This window comes from Dendronephthya gigantea, unplaced genomic scaffold (genome assembly GCF_004324835.1).
Source record: "Dendronephthya gigantea isolate DGI-Jeju-01 unplaced genomic scaffold, DenGig_1.0 000028F, whole genome shotgun sequence".
Taxonomy (NCBI): Eukaryota; Metazoa; Cnidaria; class Anthozoa; order Malacalcyonacea; family Nephtheidae; genus Dendronephthya; species Dendronephthya gigantea.
Window position 1 is genome coordinate 996,002 of NW_021163038.1, and position 22,761 is coordinate 1,018,762.

At 38.3% G+C, this 22,761-nt stretch overlaps 2 protein-coding genes across 2 annotated transcripts; both read left to right on the top strand.

The window, feature by feature from the left end:
* Window positions 1–524: 524 nt before the first annotated feature.
* LOC114523837 (T-box-containing protein TBX6L-like) lies at window positions 525–15,513 on the top strand. Its single transcript, XM_028544874.1, has 6 exons — window positions 525–871; window positions 3,823–4,102; window positions 7,553–7,820; window positions 11,580–11,729; window positions 12,963–13,197; window positions 14,102–15,513. The coding sequence occupies exons 1-6, from the start codon at window positions 766–768 to the stop codon at window positions 14,575–14,577; spliced, it is 1,515 nt and encodes a 504-aa protein (XP_028400675.1). The 5' UTR covers window positions 525–765; the 3' UTR covers window positions 14,578–15,513.
* Window positions 15,514–17,715: 2,202 nt separating this feature from the next.
* On the top strand, window positions 17,716–22,657 carry LOC114523581 (T-box transcription factor TBX3-like). Its single transcript, XM_028544549.1, has 6 exons — window positions 17,716–18,700; window positions 19,152–19,419; window positions 19,817–19,963; window positions 21,026–21,114; window positions 21,235–21,347; window positions 22,035–22,657. The coding sequence occupies exons 1-6, from the start codon at window positions 18,342–18,344 to the stop codon at window positions 22,412–22,414; spliced, it is 1,356 nt and encodes a 451-aa protein (XP_028400350.1). The 5' UTR covers window positions 17,716–18,341; the 3' UTR covers window positions 22,415–22,657.
* The last annotated feature ends 104 nt before the right edge of the window (window positions 22,658–22,761 follow it).

Genomic DNA, 22,761 nt, shown 5'->3' on the forward strand with positions numbered 1-22,761 from the left:
AATCGTTTAAAATGAATGGCTTTGTGCGACTGGTTTAGGAGATACTATGTTTAGTTGGACACTGTTCTAGGAGCGATACTTTCCATCTGTTGTTAAATGGGGTGTAAAAGAAACTCTGGCAAAATCTTGAGCTGATTTGAGCTTCCGACGCTGCGGATTACTCGAGCTCAGCGCAATTCTTCTCACGAGAGGTTCGTTTTAAATTTTTCGCTGAAACCTGACACCCCTGTCTACAGGTGTATCACCCTCAAGCACAGGCCACGATCCTTGGTGATTCCTTCTCGATCCACGCAACTGCATCCACGACACAATGCAGTCTCGTCTGACACCTGAATCTTCCGTTGTCAAGATTATTGACAATATCCTTGGACAAAAGCAAAACGCCTACAGCAAGTTTACGAGCCAATGGCTGCGTCCATTAATCCGCGTTTAGCTCATTAAGAATAATTACCATACACGCCTTTCTTATTCATTGAAGTATTATTAGACGTCGTCAAGCTGTCTAAAGACTATTAATAAGTCCGTGTAACGAGCACATAATTATTTTGTCACATACAAATTATCTCGTCCTGATCGTAACATAGATCGCAGCGTACAGGTTTCCGTATCGAAAATAGGCCATCGAGACATCGTGTTACCGTCGCAACAGCTGATGTGAATTTAGAAAGCATTGTAATCTGCCATAGTTTGTTTGTCACCGGATTATAGAGCTCGATATATCCTGGTTTTGTATAAGACCAAGACGCTCTATACTATAATTCTGAAATGGCAAACTTAGGCCACACTCAGCTAACACGTGGAAGTGGTTCATTCCAAGTTTCACCCATAGCGATGCCATCCACAGGGAGCTACATCTTCAGGGATATTTCTGGTAAGTGCTTTTATATCGTATTTTATGATGGCGCGATCCTCGCTATATACCTTGGCTGAACTTTAATTTAACATGCGTTGCCAAATCTTTAATGCTGCACTTAATTTATCACCTAAACGATAAATTTATCTAAATAAATATACGTTATCAAAGTGTTATTAAAGATCTTTTATTATGGCTTTGACAGTTCGCGTTGATATGCAGTCGCGGGCGGTCAAATAATTTAGGAAAGTGTTTGATTCCTCAGTATATCGCACTTCATTCAAAGATACATCGTTTAATAACATTGACCAAGGCATCGTATGGATGATTAATATTTAAAATAGCCTTCCTGGACGCTATGAAGTATATATGATTGCCATTTTTACTTGCTTCTCAGATGTGCTTGCATTTTGAAGAAATTTATGTTATATTAGGAATTGTTTGCGAGCAAAAAGTTATCTTAAAATTAACTGATGCAGTACAATTCATGAACACACCAAGTACAGCTATTTATCCATAAGCTTTCTGTGTTGTGTTTTCGCTGAAGTAATTTAAGACTGAGTACGTCCGTTGGATAAAATAATAAGGGTGGATTTTCAATCTGGATTATGTCAATAACATGTACGAATAGCTTTTCGACTTTAGTTATACAAAGGTTTTGACCTCTTCCCGCTAGTATTTTGCTGAAATTTTGTTATTTCCAACACACATACAACCTAAATATGGATGCATTATGCGCAAAAGTGTATGCGCTATTTAAACATGTTTTATTACAAGCGACAAAAAGAAAACGTCGTTTGAAAACTTTAGATAAAGGAATGTATAGCTCTGGTTAAGACTCAGGTTGGTGAATTCGTACACTTAGTATATTCTTCAATCCATTTACAAAGATGTAAAAGTGACTGAACTTAAATAGTTCAAATCAGGACATATCTTACATTGAAACATTACACTTTTTGTTCCCAGTCATTAATCAGTATATAAAGCATTACTTTAAAGCCCAAATTCTCTCTTTTTACAATGTTTGTGCATCGTAAAATACCCATCACGCAGCTCAATCCGTTCCCAAATCAGAATTTGCATGTTGTTCTAGGTTATTGGAGAGGACTTCAGTGGTAAGCCAGACAGATTTATTCTTAGTTTTCTTAGCGGGATTTCCGTGAAATCTTATAACTTGTTGTATAGACAATGAAATAAGATTTGGAAAAATGCCGGATTCTAAAAAGATGTATGAGAGTTTCAGTTTAAATGCTTCTGATGAGCGAGGCCTCACAGGGAAGGACTTCCTTTCATCTGATATGGGATTAAATCTTTCTAAGATCCTGTTTTGCCTTCGTTCCTGACACGTTTTGTCCAATATCTGGCCTTCTCGACTTTTCTAGTGATAACAACTTTAACTAGGGCCTTAATTTTCAAGGAAACTGAGTTTTGAGATGGACATTTTCAACTTAATTGTGACCGAAAAGTTAGCCTCAAGTGGGTGTACTATGATGTAAAAACGCTTCTTTTCAACGTGAGATAAATCATGAAATCATCCAACATCAATGATATTGCTGAGCTCACAAAAAGTTTTAAACTTTAGCACATTCATTTGCACAGGAATCGAAAATCTCTTCAATTCAGAGCAAGCGACAGCAATCACGGCCCACATACGTATATATACGTGTTTCTGTCCACGTCTATGATCATTGTAGGGGGTGTAAAAATTTAGTGTGAATTGATGACAAAAAAACCTAGCTTTATATCTCATAGCGAGGAAATTATGCTTAGCTTAGTTTTTTAAAATTGTGTCAACTGCAAAGTGAGATAATTATGAATAAATACGTTAGTTAGCTATATATTTCGTATTGCACACACTTTCTTAAGGCTTACTATATCTGTTTTAGATTTCATGCATTTTGCTAAATGTTTTCTTTCCAGTAATGAGCACACGATAATAAATATTAATAATGGTGTCATTTTTCATTGAATATATCTGGCTAGGAATTAGAGTAAGGCGCTATAAAGACTGGGCAGTTGATTGTTGGAAACAAAATTTAATCCAACAGCGCCAAAACAATGGATCTGTGGGAATATTTCATGTTTTGTATTACTACAGGTACAAGGAACGTATCCTATACATATTAATAAGTATGATTTATGACTTTCGGGCGTTAAGCTGTCTGTGCACTTCAATAAAAGCTGTTGTTATTCATCTTTGTGGTTCATTAGAAGCTGATTTTAAAGTTCATTTTGGGAAATAAGCTAGCATTGTGTGCAGCAGAGTCGAGCGAGCGAGCTGCTCGGAGACGTTGCGTTTGAAAACAGGGAGATTAAAATATAAGATGTCCTCCCGGCAGAGGCAAAGAGAGAACCTGTCATTGTGTTCCACGGGGGGATTATTTCAGCCTCTCATGAGGCTCTAAAAGTTCCTATATCACAGCTGCTTTTTACCACCACATTTATACTCCACAACACGCGTTAAAAACGTGCTTTTCAGCCTGAAGGTTCTCTCAAAGAAACTACCACGATAATACAAAATAGCTGGCAAGAACCTCTTGAATATTTTATGAACATCACACCTCTATCCTGTTTCATGTTTTGAATCTATTTTCCCAAACGATAAGGTTAAAAATAGTTTCCTGTAGTAAACATTATACCAAACACATCTTTCCATAAAAAGGTCCAGCAATTCTCTTAAAATACGGAAAAAAACAACATGTTTTTTGCATACTTTTTGGGCAGATGCCCACCAAATTCGTCAGCAAATATTTATCGAGAGCCTGGCAAACTGCTGGCTGAAAAAAATATTCAAAATTTAATCCCTATTGTTGGCCATTAATATTATAGCGGCTCAGATAGACAATAGAAGAGCATTAATGAAATTCTTGATGCTTAAGTCTGAGTCACGTTCGATTGAGTACACCTTGTTTTCTTTCATTTTTGAAGTCAAAATCTTCTTTCACCTTACGTGATGTTTTCCTTCGCAGACTACCACAGAAACACGGGAGGACTTCACTCGCCCTATGGTAGGACTCCAAGCTATTGTGAGGATTACCCTTACCCAGCAGCAGCGAACCACCAGGGAAACCCGCTCAGTGCACTTTTCTCTAGCACCTCAGCTGGACTGCTTGGTAGCACTGGCTTTCTTGACATGCAGGACGTTAAGAAAAAGCCAAATGGAAATATTCGAGTTGAACTCGATAACAGAACGTTGTGGAAAGGATTTAACGAGTACGGTACAGAGATGATAATCACTAAGGCTGGAAGGTAAGAATTGTTGTGATCATGTTTATAAACTAATTTAGTTCTAAATTGTTCTTCCTTATTGACCCAGTGTTACTACAGGAGAAAACCAAAACTAAACTAACTTTATTTATACTGGATAGCTCTATCAGTTCTAAACTATTCTTCCTAGAGGTCCAGTAAGGATCATCTCTTATTGACCCAGTGTTACTACAGGAGGAAACCTAAACTAAACTAACTTTATTTATACTGGATAGCTCTGTCAGTTCTAAACTGTTCTTCCTAGAGGTCCATCAAGGATCATCTCTTATTGATCCAGTGTTACTACAGGAGGAAACCTAAACTAAACTAACTTTATTTATACTGGATAGCTCTATCAGTTCTAAACTGTTCTTCCTAGAGGTTCAGTAAGGATCATCTCTTATTGATCCAGTGTTACTACAGGAGGAAACCTAAACTAAACTAACTTTATTTATACTCAGTATCTCAGTTCTAAACTGTTCTTCCTAGATGTCCATTTAAGGTCTCTTATTGATCCAGTGTTACTACAGAACTAGACTAACTTCACCTATACTGGATAGCCTTGTTGACTGTTTTCCTGAGCAGTGAATTACTATTTCTTATCAAATGATCCAGCATCAATATTTATTTAACAAATTAGATTGTTAGACAAACTCTTCCTTTGGCATCGCTTTCATATTTACGCTAATGTTTTTCGAAAGGTTTCGATAGAATCAGGAAGAAATAACTGCCAAAAAGCTTTGCGACTTTTTAGTTTTGTCGCGCAAAATGTTTATCTAAACGTCTCAGTGTTTGGCTCACAGGGTCCCGTTGTAGAATATTACCCATCAGTACTGAATTCTGCGGGCAAATTCATGCACTTTGACTTGTAAATTGCGCGTTTTGGCGCTCACGAGCAGTTCAAAGCGCCCTGGTTCAAATTAAACAATGGCCATTTGCCAACGCGAGTTCCTGGGCGAGTGATATCGATGCTTTCCTGCGCAAAAACGTAAGGCAAATATTGTTGTAATAAAATGACAAGTTCCGTATATTTAGGAAGAGTGGTAAAAGGCCGGATGACTGATATCAAATTCTTGACATTTTGTTTGATATTAAGCTGAACAAGCTGAACTCTCTACTCGCGTAGTTTCTACAACACAGTCGTCAGAGCGAACGCGTTTAATCGTAAGGAGTACGAACATCCCTGTCTCCACGTATTTGACGCATATTGGCTTTAGAATATCTATCCCACGCGTATTGGCTTCAGAATAATGTGCGTCATTCGGGTTTCTTAACTTTTTTGCACGCTCGAAGGAAAACCAACCTGCCCTATTCCGTACTCAATATTTTCTTACTGAAATTGTTCAAAGTAACATCGCGCGCTTATCATCCCCGCTTCCTCTGGAAGTTTTGTGTCTGGATATATTTCACACATTTAAGGTGAAAGGCGACTGACTGGAGCGTATGTTTCTCACCTGAGGAGTTGCGCAACGCACCGCCGCGCGCCTTTAGTGCTTTTGCGCTAACAATGCTGTCAAAACATCTCGGGTAATTGCCCTGTTAGAAGCCAATGAGGGAGTTATCAAACACCGTTTATTAATGCTTCAAGGAAGTCCACGATGGATTATATTTTGCGCTTGGCGCGTCTACACTTCACGCTGTTTATTCATGTTCGCACGTATATTTGTGAAATAATTTGCGTCTAAGTTTCCCCTTAGCGGGTTAGCTGGTCCCTATAGGTGGTACTAAGGATGAATTGGCCGTAGTTTAGATTTTAGTTTCAACTCAGATTAAACACAAGTGTTCTTAAGCTGGAATTTCGCCTTTATTAATTGTTGCCTCGAGATTTGTAGTTGAATTGAGATCACTATCCAATGGATAGCGCTATCAAGCCTTCGTACAACCGCCCCTAAAATGGTTGATGTTTATTATTGAATTTTTAAAGTTGTTCGGCTAATCGTACATCGCATGACTACAAATTAACACCAAGAGAGTATTCTGCCCAAAGCTTAAATTGAATCTTAAACTAATTGCATCCCCCAAATCAACTGGGTTAAAACTGTGAAGAATCGTGTTTGTTCATCTTGGCACCTTCTTTAGGCGAACCGTTCGAAGCATTTAGTTCATTTGCTAAGTCCTTCCTGCGTCATTCCTCAGCAGATCAGAGTTTCACAGCTTTCCAAAGAAAACTGAATTACGTTTGAAAAGGCGCCATCATCATATCCCATTATCGCTTGACAACAGAGGCGGAATATTCCGGCTTTCACTTCACTCTGTTCCGCGGTAAAAATCTAGCAAACGTTTTGCGACACGCTAGAATTTTGTACCCGCAATCACTTAATATGCTTACATGGAGTATATCGATCAATTTCGAGATGACCACTGATATGAGGGCTTTCAGTTTGACTCTTCCAAAAAGAGTGGTAGTACACGTCCCTTTCACTTCTCTTACTGAGGTTTGATCCCTGCAATATTCGGTTATTTGGAGTGCTTTAACTCTGACTTTGATTCCACTAAATACTGGCGTTCGGAAATATTATTACAGTTACTAATGCTGCGAGATTTCGGTGAAATAGCTGTGAAAATCCTATACATTTCATTCGCCTGGCATGTGTGGGATGTATAATATCAGTGATCATTATTATCACACAGCTTAACCCTACTTATTGCTTTACACAAAGTAATTTGAAATTACTCCTTGCCAAGGTTATTGTAAGAAAGGATATTGTTAAGTTTCTCTATCCTCTGATGTCCTCTAGGGTCCTGGTGCCAAGGTGCGTCAGAGTTTCAATAAGTCTTTAGAAAGAGCTAAATTCGAAGATAATGAACTCAGCGCTATTATGACAATACCTTGTGAGATACGTTGTATGTTTTAGAAATCTTCTTATCTTTCATTATGCTTTGAGAAAAACTTTTTAATCAGCTAAGCTTAAAGCGTTTCCATAGTTTTCTGTAGGGTTATGTAAATAAATACAATATTCCCTGCTGTTGGACCTCTGTGGAAAAACAGTTGAAAAAAATTGATGGACTAATCCAATATAAACTGTTTGTTTAACTTAGGATTCGGTCTTTCCTCCTGTGGTAACACTCTATAGTAAAAACAATTTAGAACTGATAGAGCTATCCAGTATAAATATAAAGTTAGTTTAGTTTAGGTTTCCTCCTGTTGTAACACTGGATCAATAAGAGATGATCCTTACTGGACGTCTAGGAAGAACTGTTTAGAACTGATAGAGCTATCCAGTATAAATAAAGTTAGTTTAGTTTAGGTTTCCTCCTGTAGTAACACTGGATCAATAAGAGATGATCCTTACTGGACGTCTAGGAAGAACAATTTAGAACTGATAGAGCTATCCAGTATAAATAAAGTTAGTTTAGTTTAGGTTTCCTCCCGTAGTAACATTTTATTTATTTCGCAGAATTCAGTCAACATGAACACTCAAACACTCTATCTCTCTTATATTTATTTCTTAGGAGAATGTTCCCAACAATTAGGGTCAAACTGGAAGGTTTGGATCCCAAAACAAAATACATTCTGGTAATGGACATTGTTCCTGTCGATGATAACCGCTATAAGTACCATAACGGGGAGTGGATCGTCTCGGGAAAGGCAGAACCGCCACATCCATCAAGATTATACATCCACACTGATTCTCCCGCAACTGGGGCACAATGGATGAGGCAGATTGTCTCTTTTCAGAAACTCAAGCTCACCAACAGCCAAGTGGATCAACAAGGACATGTGAGTTTTTAGGCGTTCACTGCAAAAGTTCACTTCAAACTTTTTCACTTCATAAAAAGTCGATATAAAAGTTTTCATGATAATGAAGTTAGGCATAACTATAAGATTTTAAAACGTTTTAAAACGAAGTTAAAACGTTTTTCTATAGTGCGTATGCTACCCCGTATATACAATTCCCCTGGCAATTGAAAGACTATTGAGTATTAAAAACGACATCAGCGGCCAATATTATACACTTAATTCAATCATGTATTCTATAGCGATATTCTCACAAAGCATTCTATCCCTTTGAATGATTAAAGGAAGTCGTTATTCTGGACTGAAAAACCTTTTCTTAATATATTTCATGGCGTACGATTCTCGTTATCTTCACATCATTAAAAGTTTAGCGTAGCGATTTTGCAAATTCCAATCTTCCTCTGAAAGGTATAACGGTTTCTTTAAAAAACACGATGTGCTCTTCAGACAGTGATTTGTTCTGAAATATTTTAATTTTCTTTTGAGACTGTTCAATTACGGTAAACGACGGCTTAAAGTTTGTATGAATATCAGCGTTAATAGCCAATATATTGCATTTGAAAAACAGGCTTTTCAAATCTCATGCTGGCATGCAATATCTTTTATGGGGCAGGAAGTAATTGGAAATAAACAAACCTATAGTTCTGCTTTGTGCCTTTCTATATACTTCTTTGTCTTAGTAGGATGGGAAGCCTTATAATCGACCGATTTACTATTTAAATGCATGTAAAGAAAAGCAGCTTGTCTTATCGTGGAATATTGCAGTAAACTTCATAATGGCTCATAACAATTTTACAAAGCATACAACATAATTTGCGAGAATCTGTTTCATTATAAATCTTCAATATAAATCTTCAGCCAACGGCTTCTCATGTCGAGAGCGAGGCTCAGAGGCAGGCATTTGTGACGTAATTATTGAAACGGGCCGGTCGAGCTGAAATGGAATGAGTATAAATGAGTATTGCGAAGCCAAGGTTGAACTTTGAAGATATTGAGCGTTTAAATACAACTTGAAGTCTAAGGCTTTGTCACGCCAAACACACATGTTTCTACCGTTTTTTTGTTGATAAATTTCAACTATTGAAGAATTGAAGAGCATACCTTAAAAAATGCCGTGACATCATTCATGAGAACTATTATGTTCGAGCCGGCTGCCTTAAGTGCGTGTGAAGGAAAAAAAATGCATTCACACAAAGTCCCAAACCATCTAAAAAGCGTTAAACTTAAGTCAACCCGCTTCCATTCATGGTCTCGGTATTATATACACAACACCAATCGTGAAAGAGACACTTTGCCACAAGAGGTTGGATTGTTTGAAAGAACACATATATAGAGTTATATTGATCATGTTTTGAACTGTTAAAAGTTCTGGGTAATAGATGGGAGGAGCAGATGACAAACAAACCAAGCAAAGTAATCCATTTTCAACGACTAATAATACTTAATAGCGTCATCTCGCAGATGAAAGATGCGTTACTAATAGCTTTAGGTATGGCTTAAAAATCTCGCGGGCATGTTTTACGTGGGAAATATAGATTGTTGTTTATAGGGATATCCTCATATAACCTTGTTCGTTTGTGCTGTTTGAAAGCAAGCGACCATTTATACTGGACATCTCTGTCAATTCTAAACTGTTCTTCCAAGAGGTCCAGTAAAGATCATCTCTTATTGATCCAGTGTTACTACAGGAGGAAACCTAAACTAAACTAACTTTATTTATACTGGATAGCTCTATCAGTTCTAAACTGTTTTTTCTAGAGGTCCAGTAAGAATCATCTCTTATTGATCCAGTGTTACTACAGGAGGAAACCTAAACTAAACTAACTTTATTTATGCTGGATAACTCTATCAGTTCTAAACTGTTCTTTCTAGAGGTCCAGTAAGGATCATCTCATATTGATCTAGTGTTACTACGGGAGGGAACCTAAACTAGACTACCTTGAAGTACTTTTATTTATACTATATAGACACTATCAGGCATATACTATTCCTCCTAGAGGTCCAATGAGGATAATATCTTGTTACCCATTTAATGAGTCAGATTAAACATTCAGCTATGTCGCGGTATTGAGCCCAGAGGGCCTATTTCCAAGCGTGAATCGTCAGTTGATAAAACGTAACTAAAAGCTTAACTGTGTATTGGCCTGAGAGCTTTAACACTCGAAGATAAAGAGCGACATTGACATTCAACATCTGTTTACATGCATCAACACTTGCCAATGGTTACTGAAACAGCTTTATCACTTTCATCGCGATAAATAAAAGAGATATCTTCAGCGTTAATAGTCCTGCATCACTTAAACTAAATAGCAGTATATACAGGAAGATAAGCGTGAGCTGGCAATATACTTGAATACTTGAATGAATGAGACAGTCTCTAATGTCATTTAAATAGTTTGCGCCTAGCAACCTTGACACACACAGTACGGGATTGAGATGATCTTTTTTTAGAAGAATATTATATATTTTAGTTTTGCATCATTATACTATAGGTTCCCTCTTCTCCCTGTAGTAAGATTAATAAGAGATGATCCTTACTGGAACTCTAGTCTCTAGGAAAACAGTTTAGAACTGATAGAGCTATCCAGTATAAATAAAGTTAGTTTAGTCTAGGTTTCCTCTTGTAATAACACTGGATCAATAAGAGACGATCTTTACTGGACCTCTAGGAAGAATAGTTTAGAACTGATAGAGCTATCCAATATAAATAAAGTTAGTTTAGTTTAGGTTTCCCCCTGTAGTAACACTGGATCAATAAGAGATGATTCTTACTGGACCTCTAGGAAGAACAGTTTAGAACTGATAGAGCTATCCAGTATAAATAAAGTTAGTTTGGTTTAGGTTTTCTCCTGTAGTAACACTGGATCAATAAGAGATGATCCTTACTGGACCTCTATGAAGAACAGTTTAAAATCCAATCCAATCCAATAATAAATATATCCGGACACATGTTCTCAGTTCGTTCCTGATGGGTAGTTTATTCTTTGTTTATCCGAATCTTATGTTTTTGGCGCCGTTGTCGAGGGGGATAAACACAATAAAATAGCTTTGACAAAATCTTTGATATTAGAGTTCTTTACATTTATTTCCCGGCTTTGTTTTTCCACTTATTTTCCGCATTGGTTAATGTATATCGGCTTTGCATATGAGATTGCATAAGTATCGTATTAAGGAAGCTTATTTGGTTAAAAGATGAAACGGGATTTCCACGTGGGATACGATGCTGTGCACGCGATGCCTGCATGCAGGTCATTGGCAAAATCGCGCAGCAAAAAAATTCGTCTGTGGGAAGCGGGCTCGAGCCTGCAACCCAAGTTGGTGCGAGAACTTAACGCTGGTTTCCTGCCTTTGTAATAATGTTAACTACGTTTGAGGGGTGAGGGCGTATATATTAGAGAGAAGGGCGAGGTTAAGAGGTAGATCTTATTAGAGTACAGATAGGGCCAGTGGTTGAGAAAAGGTTTTGTTGTTTGGTAAAGAAGTGGGCGTATGGAAGACAGAGGCAGTGATTTGCATGTGTTTCTTCTTCATTAAGCCGACAAGATTAAACAAATGTCAGGCGGTTTAGAAAGAGTGAATGTGAAATATCTTTAGAATGTAATGTATGATTGAAACAACACTAAAAATTCCCACTTGTTTTCAAGATGCTTATATCTACAAATAGCTTTTATACTTTCCTTTTTAAAACTGTTAGTAGGTCATGGACGCATGGTTGTAAACCAAGCTTTCTTATGCTTTTAGATCATTCTCAACTCGATGCACAAGTATCAGCCTCGGTTACATGTGGTCCAGGCGAACGAATACAATGCATTGAACGGACGAAGTGCTTTTGAAACATTCATTTTCCCTGAGACAGAATTCATGGCAGTAACAGCTTATCAAAACCCTCAGGTTAGTGTGCTCACGTTTTACTAAGTAAACAACTTGGTTGCCCAAATCCCTAGGATTAACGATACACACGATGTCTATCATGGCTAGATTTGGAAATAACGATTCCTTAGCAACAGCAACTGACTTTGTTTGTAAAGTTTGTTTACTAGCTAATTGAATTAAGGTTGTTCTCTGAGTTTTTAAACCTTAAGGCAACAAATCTCGACCTTGGGATTATGCACGAAGGGTGACACTTTTTTCACACCTTGCGTTATCAATCTACTTTGGGTAGTTCCTTAAAACATCGAAGTTCTTCAACGTTAATCTAACGAAGGATTTTAGCCCCAAAACCCACACCTAAAAATGGTAGGAATTGCGGGTTAACATTTGCGTGAATATGCAGTTAATTCGGGAAAAGGTTACAAAAACACTTTAAAGATAAAATGGCTGATATTCTCTAAAGCAATCCAGGCGTTTTTCCAAACAAATATTTCTGATTTGTTGTTGTTAAAAGACTGGAAAGAAGTGCGACTTCTAAGTTCTATAGTTAAGCTCTGGTTTTTGCACATGAGGGTAGATATATGAGGTCGAATGCCTGGACAAGTTAAGTTCCAAAACATTCCTTATTCTTCCGAGATTTCACCGAGTTAATCTTCTTAACTCCCGACGTAAATTGGTTTATTTCTCAGGTACAAGTTAATGTGTAGAAGTTATTTGAGGAATCTCAATATCTTCGGACATGCCTTTGGAATGATGAGCTGCCGACCTTGCCTGGTACTCATGTTCAAAGAGGCTCAAGATTATACGCGGCATTTTGGATTAATCCTTAGCCGATTATCAAACTTCTCGTGAAATTGAAAAGTTTGCCAATCACTGTTTTATGTTTGGTCGGCACATCGTGAAAATCTTTACACGATGAGTACAAGGCCGTAGTTCGACAGCTATTTCCCAACTTTGCTTTGCAAATAGACCCCCAAATTCGCTCTATCGCAATGAAAACTCAACCCATTTAATAATAGATAACATTGCCCCAGTTCAAAGCTATTTTTTGTGTGCTGACGCAAGTATAGTTCGGGATATTGGCTAGCATTGTTGCCTTCGTTTTCATAGTATGTTAGCATCATTGTACAATGATCCAAACAGTCTTAACTTAGCCTGTCGTTAATCTGAAGAAGTGAAGCTTGTTGCCCTTGTATTGAATGTTCATTCTACACAGAAACATGAAATAACGCAGCGTCCTATTTGTTTGAATAGATAACACAACTAAAGATTGAGAACAATCCGTTCGCCAAGGGTTTTCGTGGTGCGTGCAACACGTTTAGTTCGTCAACGTACGGAGGAACGAAACGCAAGCTCGAGGAGGACACAGATGAGACTGGACCGAGTAGCCGAATATCACCTCGAATGATGAAATTAACCAATTGCAGCAGCCCATCTTCTGTATGCGTGACATCATCGCCACGTCACGTGATCCATCATTACACAACAGGTTAGTGAAGCTTGGAGCTGCTTGGTGTTCGTACAATCTTACCAGCCATTCTTTTCCCAGAGTGTTTTGATGCACCACATTTATAATGATTTATAGAAAGCATTAGGATATTGATTATTTAATTCATTATCTGCCCGGGTCAAAGAGACAAATAAAGAGCCTCAAATGACATTGAATACAAACGTGTTCATACGAATTCTCAAACTGGTTTAGACAGATTTTGGGTAGATTTCCCAGTTCTCTTAGTAAAGCGGAAAAATAAAATCTTTCTCAGAGTCTTTTTATAATTAAATCCTGACCCGAGTTCATTGGTTTAAAACCACGAGTTGTTCCTGGTTCAAGTGGTCTTCACTACAAGTTCTTACACGTTCATGCAACTAAAAATATTTTTGGCAACACGTTCGTGGCATTCAGCGCGATATTGTCCCATAATTCGGGCGAACAACTCGCTCGTTTTAACTTTTATTCATTGCGAAAGGTTTGCTTTCAGATTGCGTCATAAGTGGAGATCGATTTTTGGAACACCGACACTCAAAACAGCTCGAAAAGCAAACATCATTTCTGATCGCTATGAAAACGATTAGCATATTATATCCTTAAGAGCGCATTCCGTGATCTCTTTTTCATTTCTGAGCGCACGAAAGACTTTAATGTAGCGTGAACTGTTCACATTTAGAGATCACTTGACAGGAAAGATAGAAAAACATTGAAAGTGCCAAATGCAATTCATTCACTCGTGTCGTCTCCCCAGAAATAACAATAAACTCGCGTTACTGTCTTCCGTGTGTGTGTGCTTTTGTAAAAAACGCGGAAGAATATATTGAGATAATCCCAGTTTGACCCCAGACCCCTCTTCCTTGCCATATAGAGCTTTATAGTAGTGTATTTTCCTTATTTTTTTCAGCTTCTTCTGATCCTCAGAGTCAGGAAAATGGTCCTTACGATTGCATGCAGAGCATCACAAACATTGGCAAGACGCCGTCGCCTTGCAACGAATGGCGCGAGGAGAGTAATACGTCGCCTGCAGTCGCACCTGTCTGTCCAGTCCCTCTCCCGGCCGGAGATTCGCCAGCGTACCGGAGTCCCTTTAACAAGACGAACTGTCGATTTTCAGTGATGACGTCATACTCGCCGTACCATCAAGGTTTGTACGCGGGCTCACAAGACCAACCCCCGATTCAACATCCGTACACTGTGGGGCATCATTTTGCGGGACACACGGGCGACCATTCCTCGCCATATTATCGTTATATGCCCACTGAACTTTACTCAGGAAATTTCCTAAAAGGACAAGATTGCGTCGCGAATGGGTTCGTAAGCCTACCCATTACAAATCAAAATGGCCACTTAAATAACACCAACCAAGACTTTGGTTCATAACCAGAAGTGCAAAGCACTCAACACTTTCTTACGGTATTTTAACAACTTTGTAGAGGGGAAAAAATAGAAGATTTTTAGACGAAAACGCGGTTCAAGGCTGTCGTTAAGGCGAAAAGAACCAGGCAGAAATCCCATGTACAATATATTTAAAATTTTTACTAAAGCATTGGAGATTGAGAGTTTGAAAACTCGTTCACTTTTAACGTTACGCTAAAGTTTTCGGTGCGATGAAGAATATTTTCAAAGAACAAAGGAGTTTTTGGTTTTCGCTTTTTTGGCAGCGGCTCCGTGAAGAAGGTACATTTTATTGTCTACTGCAATCCTCTTGGAAGAAAACATTGGTCTGAAGTCGAGAAACTAGCGCAGGGCAAACACAAGACAGTGAAAATATGGCCTTAATTCGGAAGCACCTTAGATGCTGTAAAAAGAACTTCTCTTCGAGGGATTCTTGGCGAGTCGTGCCTGTCCGACGAACGATATGAAAATATTCTTGTGGTGTTTGGGAAATTAGGAAATATACAAATCTTCTCCGTCATTTTAATTACGAACGTCACAAATTATCCGTTTCAATCATCTCTTCAATGTCCGCGTAATTAATATTTTTGTCGACGCTTTTTTGAGGATTTCAAGAAGAATGAATTTGTCTCAAAACAACGCTAAATTATGATTAAAATGTATAGAAATTATGTTAATAGCCAGAATTGATGAATAAATTATATCCAGGTGTTAGCTTTAGTTTAAAACGTGTTGATCTTTCAATATTTGCATCTTGAAAAGGCGGTTTGTACTGATATTATCATTATTATCTGGCTTGTTTTGTGGTGATAATTTACATTTCCAGCCGCCCTTGGCCCAGACGTTTTGTTCAGTTAACCCGAAGACAGGTGAAAGTTGAAATTAAATCGATCTCTGCATGTTCCATCGTCTAATTTTCCTTTAAGCGTTTTAAACTAACTCAAGATCCATCCAGCTGTTTTTTCTACTGATGAATTTCTTTTCAATGTTTTAAATGAAACCACATTCACAGCAATCAAAGCTGAACTGGTGAAGCAATAAGATTATAGAACTCGACTCAGGCAGCCAAAACGCTGGACAAACGCACACATCCAGTGACATCCTACTTTGTTTATAAAGAAACACTGCATGCGCCTCGCGCAATGTATAGAATTTAGCATCTAAAACAACTTGCCACTTGTTAATATTCACAAACAAGTTCAGCGTCAGCGTTCACACTGAGATAAGCGTCGTGTGTTTTTTTTGGTATATGAAACTTCGTGTTCTTCTAGACTGCGAGAGGACCACACGGTGTTAACTCGTCAAAACGTTCGCCGACCAGCGCTGTGTTTAACTAGGCGAGATTTCTCACAGACTTTGCGCGTCTTTTTACACAGGATTAGCGCTACGGCAAGTTATTAAAAAGACCAGCAACGAGTTGAAGACGATCGCCTTGTCTTGTTAAACGGTAGAAGGCGAGATTTTTAACAGCATCCAAAATTGCGTGCAGTTTCACACAGTTTCATATCCCAGACGCTATGCGCGACTTTGCACACGTATTTTTTCACCAGATTATCACGCTTCGACTGTTAAAACGTTTAGTCTTAGACTCTTAACGATAGCTTCTTTAGTTCTTACAAAAGAAAGATAAACTGACATGTCGTAGGTCGCGGTCAACTTTTTAAACTTAGCTACACATCCATTACAATGGTATGTATGTTGATCCTAATGGACTTGCGAAAGAGACTGATAATATCCCTTTGATTCGGCTGCCTTTTGTCTCGAATTGGCCACTCATTTTCAGACTATATCTCTTCGTGTTTTTCGTGTTGAGGACGTACATAATCTGCCTACCAGCGCGCAGTTTTTTTGTCAAATAAACTCGATTGCCTATAGGGGAAAACTCGATGGCGTTTATACCTGTGCCATAGAGCTTCGTCGAATATACCACCAGTTATTTTAAATTTTTTGCTAGGAACAAATAAAACTTCTCAGTTTCTTTTTCAAACAAACTGACACCTTCGGTTTGACCAAACAACGCACGTTCACAAGAAAACATAGAGGTTTATACATATGTAAGTGTTTTTGGTAGTCTACTGCTGAATTCCCGTGAACTTTAACAATAATGTCTTAAGTCTTGTTTAGTTTGTAAACTATGCATGCATGATGCATCTTGGCATTGTAACACGGAAACAATCAAATGGCTGTTTGCTTTCTTTGTCAGTGGCACGTTTTATCCCCCGTAATTGTTATTCGTTTCAATGGAAAGGCATTTACAAAACAATAATTGCCGTAGCCAACTTCGCAATGATATTCAAAGCTTTTACGAGTGTGGAATTTTGACTAAATATATTCGCGTTTTGATAAAGTGAAATACGAATTATCATTCCAAGCGAGAGAGTATATAGCAACGTGTTAAGTTACATCAAACAATCCACTCAATCGAATAGGTTAAACTTCCAAATTTTGTAAACATTTAACTATTTTTGAGCAATTTTTAAAACATTTTATCTATTTATTTATGACTCTACTTTTAATGTATTGTCATTATGGAGAAGGATGTAATTATATGTCATTTTTTTTAATCTTTACTACAATATTTTTAAAGTTCACTTGGCATTCAAGAATTCGACATGATATAAAAATATCTTATGACAAAAAGATGTCACATCTTGTCATTTCCCTTGTATTATAAACCAAAAACGCCTGTCACTTGAAATTTCAATGGCCACTCGAGAAGACCTTCTCCTGTTAAATGAATGCATTAATAATAAAACAATGTAAAATCAGCCCAAGATTGACAGCATCCTTCTTAAAAAAGTTGAAAGTTTAACCTCGCTGGCGTATTGCACGTAGCAATTTCCTGGTGTAAAACAGCGCACATCAAACGCGTCACGAGGCAAAGTTTTCACCCAAGGCGAGGCGAAAATTTCGATGGCAATTTTAGCTTTCAGATATATTAAACGGTCTCGCAAACAATATTGCAGACACCCGCTCAAGGATTAATATTCATGGTTACGTATTAAAGGCGCACGGGTGTCTCTTATGGCGTTGCTGGTGTGATGTTTGCCACACGCTCTGATTGGCTCTCGCGTGGCTAATGGCAAACTTGTGGGCATCCTTATTGCAACGTCTTTCAATTCCGGACTGCGCCTTTCTCGTGGTAATTACAGAGAAGTGTGATTGGCCTAGCGCACAGCTGTCAACCAATTAAACGTTACAGCTTGTTAGACCTGGACGTTTTAATGGAATATGTTTACATAACAAAGTTGCACGCCTGTAGTTCATTTTGCGGATCAATCCAGGAGAGACTGACTCAGAGAAAGAGAGAGAGGACGAAGTGTGAGAGCGCCACAAAGAATCGCAAGTTGTCGTGAGCAAAGACCAGTTCGTTCTGTCCCGGAGGAAAGCGAGAGCCTTTGGAACACTGTGTGATAGTTGTAGTTGACAGCCTGCGCCACGATCCAAGTTTGAGAGAGTTTGAACTGTGCGCTCTAGGAGTCACTGAGAAACACAGTTTTTCAACACAGAATTTTTGTCGTCTGAGACGCGCATTCGGAGATAAAGTGTGGATATTTATCGATTGAAGTAAATTTGAGTCGCTATTGCGAATTTGAGAACTTGTCAACTAGCAACGATCCATCATATCCGTGATCATCACATATCAAATATCCCTTGGATTCTGTGAGGTTATTTGCCAATCCAGGGAATAAACACTCGGAGGACAGTCCTAAAGGAGAATTAACAGAAATCTACAAGCAGATCTAGATATGGCATATCATCCGTACTATCCTTCAGCGAGAACAGAGTTCTCCATTCCAGCAATCATTCAGCCTCTCATCCCACCAGGGGTAAATAGCAACACAGGAAACCAACAAACAGTCGCGTCGAATTCATTCAACTACCATCATCATTTATCTCCAACATCGACTAAAGCAAAGTCGTTCAGTTCAACGTTTCCAACCCCGTCCTTCCACGGTGGAGCAGCGGCCATGATGGCTTCCACTGGCTTTGAGTCTGAACCTGAGAGACCGCGGAGTCCTCCGGCTACGGTGAAACTTGAAAACGAAGATCTTTGGGAAGCGTTTCATAAACATGGAACTGAAATGGTGATCACAAAAGCAGGAAGGTAAACTGGAGTTTGAACGCCCTAGTTGAGTTTTATCCCCGTAACATTGTTGATGCGAAACGAAACGCAGGTTTTTTTCAGGTGCTAAGTTTTCCCCGCGACAGTGACACGGTAAAATTAACTATTTACACCTTAAGAACGAGAGAAAATATTGAACTGACGCTGGTATAAAGTTAGTTTAGTTTAGGTTTCCTCCTGTAGTAACACTGGATCAATAAGAGATGATCCTTACTGGACCTCTAGGAAGAACAGTTTAGAACTGATAAAGCTATTAGAGTGTAGAAAGCATTAGATTAATTGATTGAAAGAAATATCTGGCAAAAGATGCATTTCCTTCATCTAGATAAGCCGTCTCGTATAAAAATGTTCATGAAGCGGCCGCTTGCCAGAGAAACAAAAAAAATGGACAAGTGTGTCTGTCTTTTGACTAACAAAATATCTTTCTGTCTAGACGAATGTTCCCGGCGATTAAAGTGAGGATTTCTGGCCTCAATCCACGCACAAAATACATCGTTTTACTGGAGATAGTTCCCGTCGACGAATGTCGTTATAAATTTCATAATTGTCGCTGGTCAATCGCAGGCAAAGGTGACCCGGAGATGCCGAAACGCATGTATGTTCATCCAGACTCGCCCAACACAGGAGCTCAATGGATGCAAAAAGTCATCTCGTTTCATAAAATGAAGCTCACAAATAATCCCAACGACAAAGATGGATTTGTGAGTTCATATTTTGTATGATTATGTAATCTACTTGAGAATCTAGTGGTGATTAATCCAATAACCTTGATTCAAAGTTAAGGGCTATTTGTCTTTGATCATCTAGACACACTGCATCACAGAAACGTACAGTAGAATATACCTCACATACTTTACCATTATATTTGAAATATACCCGGCATGTATAATACTGTTTTCAATGTGTAAACTACATCTGGCTTATAGCACTTATTTCACGGTTAACTTGCCAAGATTCTACCATATAAAGATACCCCACAGGGGTTTTTCAGACTTGTGACGCCCGAGGCGAGAGCCTAGGCGCCCAAAGTGTTATCACCGTTGGGTGTTAACGTGTTTACATGAAAAACAACTGAATATGATGTCCTGTTTTTTTCAGACGATCCTCAACTCAATGCACAAGTACAAACCTCGCGTTCATTTGGTTAAATGTGAAGACATCTACAGACTACCTTGGAGCTCGTTTCAAACTTTCGAGTTTCCAGATACAATGTTCTTTGCTGTCACAGCTTATCAGAATGAAAAGGTAAGCCCTTCTTGGATATACTTGACAAAACTAGTTTGATGAAGTCAGCTATTTGTATTTACTGCGTATAGAGCTCTATCAAGAGCTCACAGCTCGAAATTCAGTTCAGTTTTCCTTTGAGGTGAAATGCAGGAATGGTCTTAAACTGAAAGCAATCCTTTTCCTCCATAAGCAGATAAGCTATCCGCGTTAAATGGACCAATATTTTTATCCATTCCACGTGAAGCGACTATATTTAACAGAGCTCTTCACGGGGGATGAAACTGTTTCCTCTCAGCTGCGAAATCAGCCGCTATGGTATAGGTTGAAAGTGCGAACAGAAACAAGGTGATTTCACAGCCGCCTTGCTTGTAGCAAATAACATTTCATCACCTGAGTGAGACCTTCATTGCCTTGTTTGCTGAACAGGAAAGAGATGGGTGTTGTGTGTTTATTTAGTCGAAATGCGCTGACTTTCGGCCAAGAAAGCAATTTGAAGCATCAACTTTTTTAACACTATTCAGTCAGTGACTTATCCGGCATATAATTGACCAGGTCAACTTGTAATTATATCTTCAGAACGATTTACTTAAATTGCGATCGATACTAAACCTTCGATTTTATCTATTTGCCACCAGTCACAAGTCTACAACAATGTCTTGTCACTTCAAAAGATGCATGCAGGTTGAATACGATAGTCTTCTCTACAACAGTATGGAGCCACCATTTGCGGACAATGTCTATGTTTTAGGGAAAGCTCTGTGTTTGGTGTCAGTCAGGATAAAAGTGAAAATGAACGGAAATTGAAATAAATTAACAAACTCGTTTTCCTGTCGTAAATATAGGCGCAATTATTGTATTTTATCGCGAAGAGAAACAGAACTTGAAGAAGGTTTATAGACAGCAATAAAACTGAGCTCAACGAGCATCGTTATTTCTCCTGTAGTAACGCTGGATCAATAACAGATGATGGATTTTATAAATAAGTCTCTTATTTTATAAATGAGACTCTTTAGATTAGCGCAAAAATCTAAACATTATCTCACTTATATAACTGTAATTTGATCATTTTTAATTATTTAGATCACCAAGCTAAAAATCGACAACAATCCTTTCGCGAAAGGTTTTCGTGAGAATGGCGCAGGACAGAAAAGACGAAATCAAGAGAAACGGTACTTGAATCTTTCAACTGGAACATTATTGCATCTTCAGTGGAACCACCCGTCTATTTATGCATGTTTTTAGAGAATCGCTTTTCGCTTTTCTAACAAATTTCGCGTGTTTTTGTCTAGAAAAGCGAAGATTTTGGACCCACAAGAAAAGAATTTAGATACAGATGTAGTTAAATGTGAAAATAAGATTCCTTCGGATTGTACAAGACTCTCCATGGAACAGGTCCAGGAAGGTAAGATCAAACAGAAATTCTTTTAGTAGCATCACCGTTCAACACTACGAAAACAGTTCAGAAATAGCGAGAAAGAAGCGTAATTACAAACGTGTCATGTTGTTTGGGGCAATTACTCTTCGTTTCTTTCAATCTTAACGATCCAGAATTGTTTGTTAATTGTCGTGACCAACAATAGACAAAGCTAAACAGTCAAAGACAATTAAGAAATGAACGTACTTTGTTTCATACCTGTTTAAGTAAATGTGACCCCGGCATAACACGTGTGGTTGTTACTGGCCAGCCTAGATACGAGATGTCATTAAGAGGAATTTAGACAAGAAAAAATCTTGATTGCAGATTGCCCTCTTGTAGTCTTTATTTCCTATTGAATTCTAAATTAAACTAATTTTATTCATACTGGATAGCTCTATCAGTTCTAAACTGTTCTTCCTAGAGGTCCAGTAAGGATCATCTCTTATTGATCTATTGTTACTACAGGGGGAAACCTAAACTAAACTAATTTTATTTATACTGGATAGCTTTATCAGTTCTAAACTGTTCTTCCTAGAGGCCCAGTAAGGATCATCTCTTATTGATCCATTGTTACTACAGGAGGAAACCTACTGAACTAAACTAACTTTATTTATCATCATCACATGCGATTGAAGTGGACACGTGAGCATCACATGCATCGTTTATGTTTAGGGGAAAGCACGAGCGTCGTACCAGCTTCTCATGAACAAGAAATTCCAGCAACCGCTGGCGAAACAAGTGCAGGCTTTCCCACTGAAAGTTGGACACATCATCGCAATGGTTACCACAGTAACAATCACGCATACAGGTCAGATTTTCGGTATGCTCCCTACCCTGCTCAGGCGCCAAGAAACTCGTTTATGACGAATCCAGGTTCGTTTCCACATCGGCCAACGCCGGTAATGTTCGGCCAGTCGTTCGCCCATCCTATGTACGGTACCTATACGGTACCCTCGGCATATGTACCCTCCTGCGACGTTTTTACGCCAGAGACAAACATGGAGAATAATGCCGGTGATATGTACAATATTCCTATTGGCAATAAGTTTTAAAACTATCCGCTTTGTGTAACAGGGCTTTGATTATCTCCCTTGTCATGACGTATGGATCATTATCAGTGATTATCTAATATTCTTTCCTTCAGTAACTGCACACAAAAAATGAGTTACAATTGCACTTAACAGAAATGGGTTTAAGTCAGGGAAAACAAGCACTTCATTTCCACATCTACGGTATACTAAAATTTTTAAACAAATGCAACTTATATGGAGAAATTCGGATGGTAATAATTAGTTTTTAAATCAATAAATGTATTGTAAATTTAGATTATTTAAGATTATATTTAAAGATTTATAAAAAAGAGAGTTGTTCAATGTGGTTTTATTTTGCGCAATCTTTC